Source organism: Astyanax mexicanus, chromosome 4, assembly GCF_023375975.1.
Source record: "Astyanax mexicanus isolate ESR-SI-001 chromosome 4, AstMex3_surface, whole genome shotgun sequence".
Taxonomy (NCBI): Eukaryota; Metazoa; Chordata; class Actinopteri; order Characiformes; family Acestrorhamphidae; genus Astyanax; species Astyanax mexicanus.
In genome coordinates this window covers 4,032,463-4,045,679 of record NC_064411.1, presented here as the reverse complement: position 1 = coordinate 4,045,679, position 13,217 = coordinate 4,032,463, and the positions used below count along the sequence as shown (strand labels likewise).

At 35.9% G+C, this 13,217-nt stretch overlaps 3 protein-coding genes across 6 annotated transcripts in view; 2 read left to right on the top strand and 1 right to left on the bottom strand.

Annotated features, from left to right (window-relative positions):
• Positions 1 to 13,217, top strand: part of LOC125801395 (zinc finger protein 239-like) — a 250,068-nt gene that overhangs the window by 97,161 nt on the left and 139,690 nt on the right. The window lies entirely within an intron of this gene.
• On the top strand, positions 387 to 4,924 carry LOC107197441 (uncharacterized). The gene is made up of 11 exons (XM_049477446.1): positions 387 to 726; positions 819 to 848; positions 942 to 1,042; positions 1,513 to 1,575; positions 1,694 to 1,899; positions 2,022 to 2,121; positions 2,523 to 2,679; positions 2,845 to 2,942; positions 3,257 to 3,401; positions 3,496 to 3,616; positions 4,516 to 4,924. The coding sequence occupies exons 1-11, from the start codon at positions 535 to 537 to the stop codon at positions 4,809 to 4,811; spliced, it is 1,509 nt and encodes a 502-aa protein (XP_049333403.1). The 5' UTR covers positions 387 to 534; the 3' UTR covers positions 4,812 to 4,924.
• Positions 5,294 to 11,427, bottom strand: LOC125801189 (uncharacterized). Its single transcript, XM_049477502.1, has 7 exons — positions 11,020 to 11,427; positions 10,008 to 10,696; positions 9,848 to 9,893; positions 9,645 to 9,736; positions 9,289 to 9,399; positions 8,896 to 9,169; positions 5,294 to 5,709 (listed from the first exon to the last, which is right to left on the bottom strand). Exons 1-7 carry the CDS (start codon positions 11,029 to 11,031, stop codon positions 5,518 to 5,520), a joined length of 1,416 nt encoding a protein of 471 aa, XP_049333459.1. The 5' UTR covers positions 11,032 to 11,427; the 3' UTR covers positions 5,294 to 5,517.

The window sequence follows — 13,217 nt, the reverse complement described above, 5'->3', positions numbered from 1 at the left end:
GGTGGCCAAAGAATGGAAGCCATTTAATTTTACAGTTTTCCTTGTTCACAAAAGCTGTGAGACAACACCCTCACCAGTTCAGGACCTGGAGCACATGCAGGCTGGGATGGGGAAAAGAACCCTTTTCATGCCTAAAGACATGATTCATTCAGAGGTGATTTGTCTTTATTTTTCAGACTTTCCCTCTTAACAAACAACTCACAAACAACTCTCCCAAAAATGTAGGAAATTGTTTACATTTTTTTTTATTATTAATTTTAGGTCTCTGACTTGTTTAAAATGACATATCCAAAAATGGAAAAAATCACTGGAGGGTGGCTGTTGTACAAAGCAGCTGGCAAATGTTTTTTGTTTGTTTGCTTTTTGCATATTGTAATAGAATTATAGGTTAATAGTTCTAATTAAAACATTTCCTGTATTTCTTGCAATTTATCAACAGGTGGAAATGGAAAACGACCTCTATCTGTAGTACCTCCTGAATCTGAGGGTTACACAGGAAGCATAATTAAAAGTGCCTCTGGAGGGGGGAAAACCATGCTGTACATTGTCCCATTACAAGAGGAATTTGATTTACGGCCTCTTCCCTGTGATTCTCAGGAATTTTCACGCATGCCAAAGGCTGAATGCAAAATGTGTCTTAAAATTTTGCCTTTGCAGCTCCTTGCACTCCATGTGAAGCAGTGTAAAGCACTGGAATATGACACACTTTCAGATTCTGAACCAGAGGTAAAAAGTGTATATAATAATGTTAATGTTGCATGTGAATAACTCTATGGAAATGGAAAGTTACATAAAAAAATGTTCTTGTGTTTGTTTAGATAACTGAGGTGCCCACTTCTGAAAAGAATGTAAGTTCCTTTTCCTATAGGGTCTAAACACTAAACAAAGCTTATTTAGAATGTTTTCCGTATTCTATAATTAATTCTGTCTTTTTGTTTTAGCCATCAGATAATTCCTGCCCCATATGCCAGAAACACTATCCAGCAGAAGATCTTGAACTACATGCCAGTGTCTGTGGGGACTGGGAGAGGAACATGGACAGGTATCATTGTGCATTTTAAGTGTTATGATATGTTGGGATGGAGGTGGATTAAAACATATTTTGCTTCATGTGCAGCATTATAGAGAATCCATCTATTTATCAATTGTCAGTGTTGGTTAATTGTACATAAATGCAGATGCATATAAGTGGAGGGTAAATGAATTGTTGAGACAAATTAAATTCACAGCCAACAAAGTCTTATGTTTTACGCTTTATATTTTGGATTTTTATTATCTTTTTTTGGCAAAATCTATAATGGCATCATGGTCAGTGTTAATTTGTTTAATTGATCAAGCGAAAATCTGCTGACTATCAATACAATTTAAATAAATGTAATTTATGTATAGATTTTAATTTAAAATTAACAATTTTAAATAACATTAATATAATCACTTGCTTTTAAATGGGTCATTGACAGTCTTTTAATGTGCATGTTAATGTTTTTTTTTTTTTTTTTTTTCTCTCCCCAGTCCTGTGCCTTTTCTGGATGGCAGTCCTACTGAATTGAAGGAACCACAAAATACATTTTTAAGGTACATTTGTTCATATATTTATATCTATGTTATCTGGAATGAAGTGCTTTTCCTGTTGTCTGTTTTTTTTTATATGCATTCATTATTTCACTTATGATAAATGTAATAATTTTAACAGTGAGGAGGATGTCCTGCGATGGCTGGCAACTCAGGTTGACCCCAGCAAAGAGTTCGCCATCTGTGTGTCTAGAATGAATCTACTGGAACGTGGTCTGATGCTGTGGCAGCGCCAGAAGTACAGCTCGCCAGTCAACCCCTTGAAGGTGACATTCATAGGAGAACCTGGGGTTGACAGTGGTGCTTTGCGGAAAGAATTTCTGACAGGTCAGGATAATTACGTTTGTCATTCCTCACAGATAAATGTAAAAAGTTTCCTCAGTGTTTGTCATCAAATACGTTGTAGCAATATCATTATTTGATATATTTTAATTCTATCATTTTCTTAGAGATGATTGCCGGCATAGAAATGCGTCTGTTTGAGGGAGAGGATGGCAAGGGAAAAATGCCCAAGTACTCTCTAAATGACCTGGACAATGGCCTCTTTCGGTGCGTTTCTCACTTAATAGCCTTTCAGTTACATGATTATGCATGCTGCAGATCCTGGTCAAATTCATGACTGTAGTATTACTGTAATCATTAAAACTGTTTTTGATTATTGCCCGTTAACAGTAGTCTCTCGAACACAGCCATGCAAGACACTACACTTTTTAGTCCTGAAAGTTTTGCATAAACACATGCAGTTTTAGACACAAATTTTCAAACATGTCATTCAGTGTAAAGTAAATTTAGTTTGTGTTTCAGTATCAATTCAACAGTATGTACTCTTCAGTACATTATAAGAATACCACAAAAACACTGATAACTGAAAAGTTTGACCCCGGTAATTACCATTTTAATCTGTACTACATGCACACATAGATTGTATTGTTTTTTTGCTGTCATTCCAGAGTTGCTGGGGAAATATTTGCAGTAAGCCTCGCACAGGGTGGCCCAGCACCAAAGTTTTTACAAGAATGGTGCTACAATTTCCTTTTGACTGGAAACCTAGAAAATGTTTCCAGAGACCATATACATGACCTGGAGCTCTCATCACTCATCAAGATGGTGTGTTTCACTGTTTTGCCTCAGCATAGCATGTCTGCTTTGTTCTGGTTGTGGTTCGGTTAATTTATGGTGTATTAATTACTACATCTGCATGTGACTCTGTCCCTTAAACTTTGATTTGGGCTTTGATTATTGGTCATTAATTATGGTCATAATTTTGTTCAGGTTGAAGAAACATCAGACTTGTCATCATGCACAGAACAAATTCTCAACTGTGGCTACACTGGACCTATAAACGAGGGCAGCAGAGACAGTATAACAAGGTATGAATTTTGTGAATACAGTTAAAAGTAGCTTATAGTTTTTATTGTGCCATATTAATGTTTTTAATGAAATTCAATGAACTTTTAAATTGTGGTTTGGGATCAGAAACTTGTATTAAATTATTAAAGTAATGTAATGTAAATTTCCTTTGAGATAAATAAAGTATCTATCTAATGTTACAAAAGTAAATGTAATGTAGGTAAAAAAAATCAGTTGTTTTTATAACTTTCATATGTAACTTGCTCTAGAGTTTACTTGCCATTTATATAGGGACCCTGTGCATGATGTATATTTTTGTTTTAATTTGATGAAGAGCAATTCTCCTGCACTCGGCTGTAAGACGAACAACCATGCTTAGGCAACTTCGTGAAGGACTACAACTCTATGGCTTTATTGGGGTGATGGAAAGGAACAGAGAGCTTTGCCGTGGCTTCTTTGTAGCTGGTGATGATGATAAGGTAATCTACCGTGATCTCTTGAATTAGGGGTAAAAATTAGTTTGTTATTATTTTGGACAATTATTTTCTATTTTTTTCTTGATGTGTTTCTCAGGTGGACTCTAACTACATTGTGTCGAATTTGGCCCCAACTATGAGCGAAAGCGGTTCACAGAAGCATGCAAGAGAGACACAAATTCTAAATAACTTTCAGGATTTCCTGCAAGAGCTTGAGGGTAAGGCTGTTGAAGACAGTACTTGAAGGCATAAGGAAAAAAGACACCTTTTTAAATTAAATTTCATGCATCAGAACATTATAAACATCTGGTCCTTAGCAGGCCTTAAAATTTGAACTATGTACATTTGTAAATAAATACTGAAGTGATCCACACTATGAAGCAACACAGAGAATTAAGTAGTAACTTTAAAAGTATTAAACAAAGCAAAATATGTTTTAGGGCTTTTTTTGTTGTTCTTATCTGGGGAGCTGTTAACTTGCGATTTCTGAGGCTGGTAACTCTGATGAACTTAACCTGCACAACAGAGAAAACTCTTGGTTTCCCCTCCTGGAGCAGTCCTGATGAGCCAGTTTCATCATAACATTTTTAATGGTGTTTGCGACTGCACTTAAGGATACTTTCAAAGTTCTTAAAATTCCTGACCTTCAATTCTTAAAGTAATACGGTAGTGTTGTTTTTCTTTACTTAGGTGAGTAGTTCTTTCCGTAATATGGATTAGAACATTACTCAAATAGAGCTATTTACTGTATACCAACTCTACCTCTTTACAACTGATGCTCTCAAACACTTTAAGAGGCAAGACATTCAAGTAATTAACTCTTGATTAGTTCAGCACAGCTGTTAACTGAAAGCCGTTTCAGGTGACTCCACCTCATAAATCTGACTGAGAAAATGCCAACATGTGGCCATAGGACAGAAAAACTTTTTGTTTACTGCAAAACTTGTGTATTGATTTGCTGATAGTTTCCATTTGTAACTGTATACATATTTCTTCCAGTTACTGTGAGCAAGATCTTATTTAATTTTGTAGCCTGGATTTTGCAAAGTAATTATTTTTTTTGTGTGGCCTGTTGTATTCAGCTATTTTGACAGTGTCTCATTTTGAATTTGCATAGATGGAACAACTGAAGATGATGCTGCTGATGCGCTTTCTGTCCCACGTGTGCTGCAGTGGTTAACTGGACAGTCACACAGGCATCTACTACTTTCAGAAAGAGAAAACTTCAAGATCAAAGTCCACTTTGACCACACTTGTATGGAACGGATACCAAACCACACCATTTGTTTTCCACTTGTTAGTGCATGTGCACAATCAATCACTTTTCCCACGGCACATTGTGTGCATTACTCTGAATTTAAAGAAAATATGACCGCAGCAATCAAATGTGGTGCAGGGTTTTATAGGATCTAATCTCAGTTCTGTAATGAGTATTTTCATTATTCAAACTGTTTTATAGTTATGAATTCTTTCCTTACACCTTTTTAAATTACACCATTTTAGCATTATTACTCAGTGTTAGTTTTAGTACATAACATAGACAAAGGGATTGAAACATGTGCTTGTTCATTGTTTTTCTTTCTTATAAGCTTAGGATGTTGTGTGGCACTACATCATTTCAAAAGTAGTGGGTGGAGCACCATCATTCCACACTTGTGGACTTTATACCCCTATAGCCATGATGCCAAAAAGTTTGTCCTATTCCAGAGTTCTATTCTAGGACAGACAACCTTTTATGTATTTATACCACTGTCAGCAATGGGTGCCACTTAAATTATCTAAATGTATTCATAACAAGGGGTGTCTACAGATGTTGTGTTTACTTAAATGTAAACTTTTTCAAGCTGTTAGTGTTTTGTAATACATTATTAATGAACATCTTACTTCCACTCAAATAAAAAGAAGTATATTTATTACTTTTGCCATTTCTTTTAGCATTTTTACAAGTTCAAGGGCATAACTAAAAATTCAAGCTGATTGGTTTCAATCATTTGCAAACTTTCATCACACGCTTGCAGCTAAACATGTCAAGCAGAACAGATTCTTTAATGTCTATACAAATAACATTTACACAAACTTTCAAGCACCACTCTGTCATGTTTGTTGCTCTCCTTGTGTCTTATAAAAGTAATTGTACCAGATTAAGAGTCTGAATATAGAGCTCCTTATGAGACAAGGTTGAGGTCAATGGATTTATTAATCCCTGAAGGACAGCATGTTTCTGGTCTGACAGTGGGCAAGGGATCTCGGACACCACCACTCCACCATCCACTTCAGCGTCGGTGCAGGACTCCACAGGATTCTCCATTGGCTAAAAGATAGAATTGGTAACTTAAACTAATACTGGTCAGACAAACCAAAGATGGGAGCCAGAATCAACCCACATTATAATTTGATACTTTTCCCACCATTTTCTATTGGAAATCCTCTGCTAATGAATTCATGTTAAGTTAAATATTATGCTACTGCAACTTCATGAAGCTTAGACATTTTTTCTAAATACAAATTAAATGTGCAACTAAAAGTTAAAATAAAATGTACAGTATCTCCCCTTGTTCCTTTTGAAGACAACTTGCAGCAAAACTTCACAATAATAAAATACATTTCTTGTACAATTCATGTACATGAACAAAATATTTGATAATTGTGATATTTTCCTTTGTGTTTGTTCACATATATAACAATGAACTGTATTTGACAGTTACACAAAGACCTATATATAGATATAGTCTAGATGGACAGAGGGGTTTACGAGCACATAGTGGATTTTTTTTTCCCCACCTGTTTTTTCTTAATCTTTGAAGTGTCTATTTTAAGATTCTGACAGGTAACAGGATGAAATATTGTCCCATGACATTTATTTTTAACCCTTTAATGCATCTATGCCAATTCTGAAGAAAGAAATTGGCATAGCTCCTTGAGTTAACAACATATACAGACAAATGAGCACACTTTTCCATACAATTCTGGGCCAAGGAATTTAATGGAATGGTTATTTTTATGTTTTTTTACACATTTTGACTTAATTCTGGGACAAAAACATAAAAAAATAGCAAAAAATGTTAATTTGCTTGTATGTTTTCACATTATACTAAAAGCCTGTGCGTTAAATAAAAACATCATGGATTAAGAAAACTCCCAAGAAGTGTCTACTTTGAGATTATGACAGGTAACAGGACAAAAAATGTCCTGTGGGGCTTATTTTTAACCCTTTACTACATCTATCCCAATTTCGAACCTGAAAAAATTATGAAGAAATTGGCATAGCTCCTTGAGTTAACAACCTATACAGACAAATGAGCACACTTTTCCATACAATTATGGACTAAGGAATTCCATAAAATGGTTATTTTTAAGTTTGACACATTTTGTCTCAATTCTGATACAACAAAATATAAATAACAGAATAAATAAATTTTGCCTGTATGTTTTCACATTATACTAAAATCCTGTGCACTAAATAAAAACATCTTGAGATTTTTCTTAATCCTTAAAGTGTCTACTTTAAGATTATGACAGGTAACAGGGCAAAAAATTGTCATGTGGGGCTTATTTTTAACCCTTTACTACACCTATCTCAAATCCAAACCTATAAAAGGATGAAGAAATTGGCATAGCTCCTTCAGTTAAAAACCTATACAGACAAATGAGCACACTTTTCCATACAATTCTGGGTCAAGGAATTCAATAGAATTGTTATTTTTAAGTTTTTGACACATTTTGACTCAATTCTGGGACAAAAAGTCAAAATAAAATAACAGAAAATGTTAAGGTAGCCTGTAAGTTTTCACATTATATTCACATTATGAAAAGTCCTTAGATCCTGACAGGTGCCAGGATGAAGTGTAATTAGCTGCAGAACTAATTGATGATAAATTCCAACAATGTACTAAATATAAAGTACTAGTGTAGTGGGGTACTAATCACTTTAATCCTCATTATCACCACTGAAGAGATCATCAAGGTCTATCTTTTCAATCTCTGTCCCTTCCTCCTGATCATCTGTCCCCTCTCCAATCAATTCTGTCTCTTCTGCTCCTGCAAAAATGTCAACAAGAGAAGGAGGGAAGATGGGGCAAACTGACCAGACCGGCTCCAACACCCCTCTTCCATTGTCTTCTCCCAACCCATGCCCTAAGCCAGCTTGGTACATTGTGGCAGGTCAGCAATGAGCTCCAACAGGAGATAATGTTATGTATGTCCATACATCAACTGACCTCCATTGATGCTGTGAGAACTAAGATGCTGCATAAGATGGTGGGTGTTAACAGAGCCCTGGATGCAAGTTTCAAAGTAGACAGAGTAAACTACAGGGTGCTAAACTACTGCTAAAAAAAAAAAGGACAGATCAGCCGAAATCTGAAAGGCCAAACCCTTACGATTAGGGCATGGGTTGGGAGAAGACAATGGAAGAAGTGGTGTTGGAGCCGGTCTTGCCAGTCTTCCCTCCTTCTCTTGTTGACATTTTTGCAGGAGTAGAAGAGACAGAATTGATTGGAGAGGGGACAGGTGATCAGGAGGAAGGGACAGAGATTGAAAAGATAGACCTTGATGATCTCTTCAGTGGTGATAATGAGGATTAAAATGATTAGTACCCCACTACACTAGTACTTTATATTTAGTACATTGTTGGATTTCATCATCAATTAGTTCTGCAGCTAATTACACTTTTCATCCTGGCACCTGTCAGGATCTAAGGACTTTTCATAATGTGAATATAATGTATAATGTGAAAACTTACAGGCGACCTTAACATTTTCTGCTATTTTATTTTAACTTTTTGTCCCAGAACAGTCAAAATGTGTCAAAAAAATAACCATTCTATTGAATTCCTTGGCCCAGAATTGTATGGAAAAGTGTGCTCATTTGTCTGTATAGGTTTTTAACTCAAGGAGCTATGCCAATTTCTTCATTATTTTTTCAGGTTCGAAATTGGGATAGATGTAGTAAAGGGTTAAAAATAAGCCCCACAGGACATTTTTTTGTCCTGTTACCTGTCAGAATCTTAAAGTAGACACTTAATGGATTAAGAAAAATCCCAAGTTGTTTTTATTTAACGCACAGGCTTTTAGTATAATGTGAAAACATACAGGCAAATTAACATTTTTTGCTAATTTTTTATGTTTTTGTCCCAGAATTAAGTCAAAATGTGTAAAAAACATAAAAATAACCATTCCATTAAATTCCTTGGCCCAGAATTGTATGGAAAAGTGTGCTCATTTGTCTGTATATGTTGTTAACTCAAGGAGCTATGCCAATTTCTTCATATTTTTTTTTCCATTTCAGAATTGGCATAGATGCATTAAAGGGTTAAAAATAAATGTCATGGGACAATATGTCATCCTGTTACCTGTCAGAATCTTAAAATAGACACTTCAAAGATTAAGAAAAAACAGGTGGCGAAAAAAAAATCCACTATGTGCTCGTAAACCCCTCTGTCCATCTAGACTAATATATAAATAAAACATTTAGGAAAGAGAATGTGAGTCAAGTGTACCTCTACATCTGGCTCATCCACTGGTGTTTGGAGCATACCAATACACCACAGCTGCTCTGGAGACAAGTTTCCTTCGGTTCTGATAGGGTGCTTGTTCCAGCTACCCAGGAAGCACTTCAGGTCAGACTTCAACCGTGGGAGAAACACGTAATGCACACAAAAAAGGTGCATTTCATCAGACAGGTCAATCAATTGCTCGTCTTCCATTGTGTGAAGCACATCATAGTAGTTACAGGTGACAGCTGACCACACATCACGCCACAGCCTCTCAATCCTAATTATAAGCATTAATTAAAATACATTTAGTATATACAATCACATGTCCAAGCATGCAACATTTTAATGCAAATACACGTCAGGGTCTGCTATATAACAGACAAAGATGCTTTTTACCTTTGATTGTGGACACTTTTACCAGCAATGAAGCTACCACGTCCAGTTCCCCTGACAGAGAACATGCAACGAGCAATGTCAACATTTTCCACCCCCTGGTCACCACGTACTCTAAAAAAAAAAAAAAAAAAAAAAAAATTATAATAATAATAAAAGTAAGCAGTCATGTATTTATCTGTGTTGGATGAAGAAGATTTAAAGAAAAAATGCATTTTAAAAGAAATTTAATTTCTATACATTTATACATATAACTTAGATTATCTTCATATTTCAGAATTTCAGATCCAGATGTTTAAATACAGAAATAGGCTGTCCAATTGAACAAAGAATAATGGGATGTTTGCAGTGCATCCTACCTTGAGGGCCATCCATGTTTGCAGACACCATCCAAGAAGAAGGAGAATGCGGTTGAGGCTTTGTTGTTGGCAGCAGCATCAAGATATAGGATCTAAGTAAAAAAAAAAAAAAAAAAAAAAGGGTTGGGGGAATTCTAGATCATCCACTCTCACCATTGTAACACAATCTTTTAGGATTCTCTCATTATACATATTTGACATACCTTTCTTGAGAAACCATCAATCCCACCAAATATTACAATATTGAATCTAAAGAGACGAAAGTACTTTTAGCGTGACTGGTCCACAAAAAAATAAAGATTGTTCACACAGGCCATAAAGATCACATAAAAGAAAGAAGAGACCATAAAAAGAAATTCCCACCTGATTAATTTATGGTTGGTGTCTACATGAACCAAAGACAAAGGTGCAGGAACACAGTAGCTTCTGCGGGCTACAAATCCAAGTTGTATCATCCTGGCTAAAACTCCTGCTCCGTCCACACGGTGCATTGTAGCCTTCACCCTATGCCACTGTACACGATGTCCTCTAGCCAATAGCTCACCTTTCACCAGTCTATACCCAGCATGGGGCATTCTTGATTTTATTGATCTCACAACATGATCAAGTTCATCATCAGACATTTTTGAATAGTATCCACGAACAGAGAGGCCATGTTCTTTCATCCGCCTGTTTAATGTTCTTCGTGAAACACCATACATCCTGCCTAAATATTCTAAAGGAAGTTCAGTGGAAAGGAGGCTTTGAAGATCCCCACTATCAATTTCTAGGCGTGGCCGTCCCAGCTTGCCCACAGTGGCAGTAAAAACATCTAACTCATTTACTACTGATACTTCATCAGTAGCATCAACAGGAAAACTAAGGATGTTGATCAACTCCTGTAGACTGTTTATGAGTTCTGCTGGAACGTTCAGGTGATGTGATGCCACTGTTGCCAAGGAAAGTTCCTGCTGAGCAACAGTCTTGAGGTAATCCAAATCAAGCGTTTCATTTCTAAGAAGCAAGGAGAATCTTCTTTGAACCCTTTGCAAGATTTCATCAAGTACATGTTCCTGCAAGTACACATTTAGCCAGTCAGAACACCATAACCTTAAAGTATATTCACAACTGAACACCTTTCATTAAATTGTCCTAAAACGCTAGTTCGATCACAGATTATACTTCAGTTAAAATGAGCCATGACAACAGTCTATAACAAAAACTTATCAAGAACTTTTTTTGGCACCATTATCCAACTTTGCATTGTCTAAGTAGCTAACCAACTGCAATTGAAATTTAGTATATTGGACAAACCAATGCCGCAAAGAACACCATTCAAGTATTACACAGTGAATTCATGAGTGTTAACGGAGTTAATTTTTTATAACAGACATACCTGGGACTGCATGGTAGTCTCTGGTCCTACTCAGATCTCCCAGTTGTTCTATAGAGAGAAGATGATAGCAGTTAAGATGTTAATGCAACGCATTAAGCAACATCTCGCTCAGCCTCCACAGGGATCTTGTAGCATTTTAAAAGTCAAATTTAATGCTTTTTAAGACCTCAATAAATATAATTTAAGACCCCAACATGTAGTCATCATTTCTATTAAAGAAAATAATTTAGTTTCAATTTATTTTTGTGCCATTGTGATGCAGAACAGATTCAACATAAAATGTAATTTGTGTACGCTCATTTACTGCTTCCTGGACATATGGAAAAAAAGAGAAATGATAAATTAAATTGTAGTGACGATGTTTATAATACCAATCCTACCACTAACACCACTGCTGCTGCTGTTACTACTACTACTACTACTACTACTGATAATACTACTACTAATAATTATAATAATATTAATAATATTATTATTATTATTATTATTATTATTGATAATATTATATTCTCTATAAATTATTTTCAATGTCCATTCATCATTATCTGATTTGGCTAACCTTACATCTTTAAAAGTGGTGCCTGATAATAAAAAAAACCCACAAAAACAAAACTATAAGTGTACAGATTCTCCAACTGAACCGTTCCAGAACCGCAGTTGCAAAATGCAGACTAAAATTATTTATTAATTATAATATTATATATAATAATATTATTATATTATAATATGATATATATAATATTATAATATTATTTATTTAGACCAGGGGTCTCAAACTCATTTTTGCCAAGGGCCACATTGGCATATTGGCTGTCCTCTGAGGGCCAGATGTAACTTATAAATATAAGAAAATGTAACCAGATGTAATATAAAATGAATGTAATTACTCCTTAATGTTAAATAACTCTCAATATACTATTTATTCAATCAAATATTACAGTTGCATGGGAAAAATGGTTGCTTGTTGCTCTATTAACATAAATCCTTTTAATTTGTCATGTTATGAAATCCAAAAACTCCATCAATCAAGAACCAAACTAGTCAAGTGAATAGAAATTACATCAAGTACAAGTTATATTAACTTTGATCAAAACGTTCGATACTGAAATAAGGCTTAATAAATATAAAATCAAAAATTGTGAGCTGTGACAGATTTAGCATTTCCTCAGATTTAGCAGTTCCTCATCCAACCACTAGTCGGAGCTGCAGCAGCAGCACAAGCCCGCAGTCTTTGCTTAGTCAGAGCTGCAGCCCAGCCACGGGCTACAGGGCTCAGCTGAGCCAGTCTGGAGCGTTTTTAAAATTTGTAAGTTCTTCTGTGTATGAAATAAAATAACCCCACTAACCGGATAATACAGCTCTCTACAGTTCATCTTTCAGCCCAAGCAGCTAACAGCAGCAGTTTAGAGCAGCGTTTAGAGCAGGGGTTTGAGACCCCTGATTTAGACCTTCCAGGTAGCTAGCTCGCCGCTATTGTATGTTAGCATGTTAGCTAGCCCACTGCTAAAGTTAGCTAGCTCTCCCCTAACCTCAGCTCTCTCCCCGGCAGCTTAACTAACTCCCCGGTAAGGTCAGTAAGTTAGCTAGCTTTAGCAATCGTGTTAACAATGCAGGTATCCGGCTGTAGATAAGTTCAAACAAAAACATATGTAGCCGAGCTCCTATTTACTTCAGACTTAACAGAAAAATGCCAGTACAGCACAGAGAACAGTATAAAGCCAATACTTACACGTTTTTATCGATCTGTTGTGCTCTGATGTCCGCCTCCGCCGCTGCTGCCGCCGCCGGTCAGAGCGTCCCCCACACTGAAAATTGCGCGCCCGTTTTACAGAACAACTTCCGGAGCACAGAGCAGCCCCTAGAAAACCCCGCCCACGCGAAACGTTTGTGCCAGAATCGCAAACAAAAAGTCAGGCAGCGCAAAGGAGAGAGCTGGAAGCGTAACTGCAAAACTGAATCTGAGAGCAAAAACCTGATCAACGAGATACAATCCGAGAGACCCGTAAGCAAATAATTGTTTTGCAAGTAATAATTTTTTTCTTTTGAGATGAATTTTTTTGCTTCAGTAAGGTTTACTTTCTTACAGATACTAAGTTTTACTTTTGAGATGACATTTTTTTGCTTCATTGTGTTTTATTCTCATATATATTCTCGTTTTTGATTTACGATTTAAAAAGTTTTGTTTGATAATTTTGGCA

Excerpts from the sequence above, each read along its gene's own strand:
- LOC125801189 (XM_049477502.1), bottom strand. Across the intron at positions 9,894-10,007 it reads ACCAACCATAAATTAATCAG|ATTCAATATTGTAATATTTG; the intron begins GTGGGAATTTCT and ends TCGTCTCTTTAG. Across the intron at positions 9,170-9,288 it reads AAAAGTGTCCACAATCAAAG|GATTGAGAGGCTGTGGCGTG; the intron begins GTAAAAAGCATC and ends GCTTATAATTAG.
- LOC107197441 (XM_049477446.1), top strand. The coding sequence starts at position 535 with ATGCTGTACATTGTCCCATTACAAGAGGAATTTGATTTACGGCCTCTT. Across the intron at positions 727-818 it reads TTTCAGATTCTGAACCAGAG|ATAACTGAGGTGCCCACTTC; the intron begins GTAAAAAGTGTA and ends GTGTTTGTTTAG. Across the intron at positions 2,122-2,522 it reads CTGGACAATGGCCTCTTTCG|AGTTGCTGGGGAAATATTTG; the intron begins GTGCGTTTCTCA and ends CTGTCATTCCAG.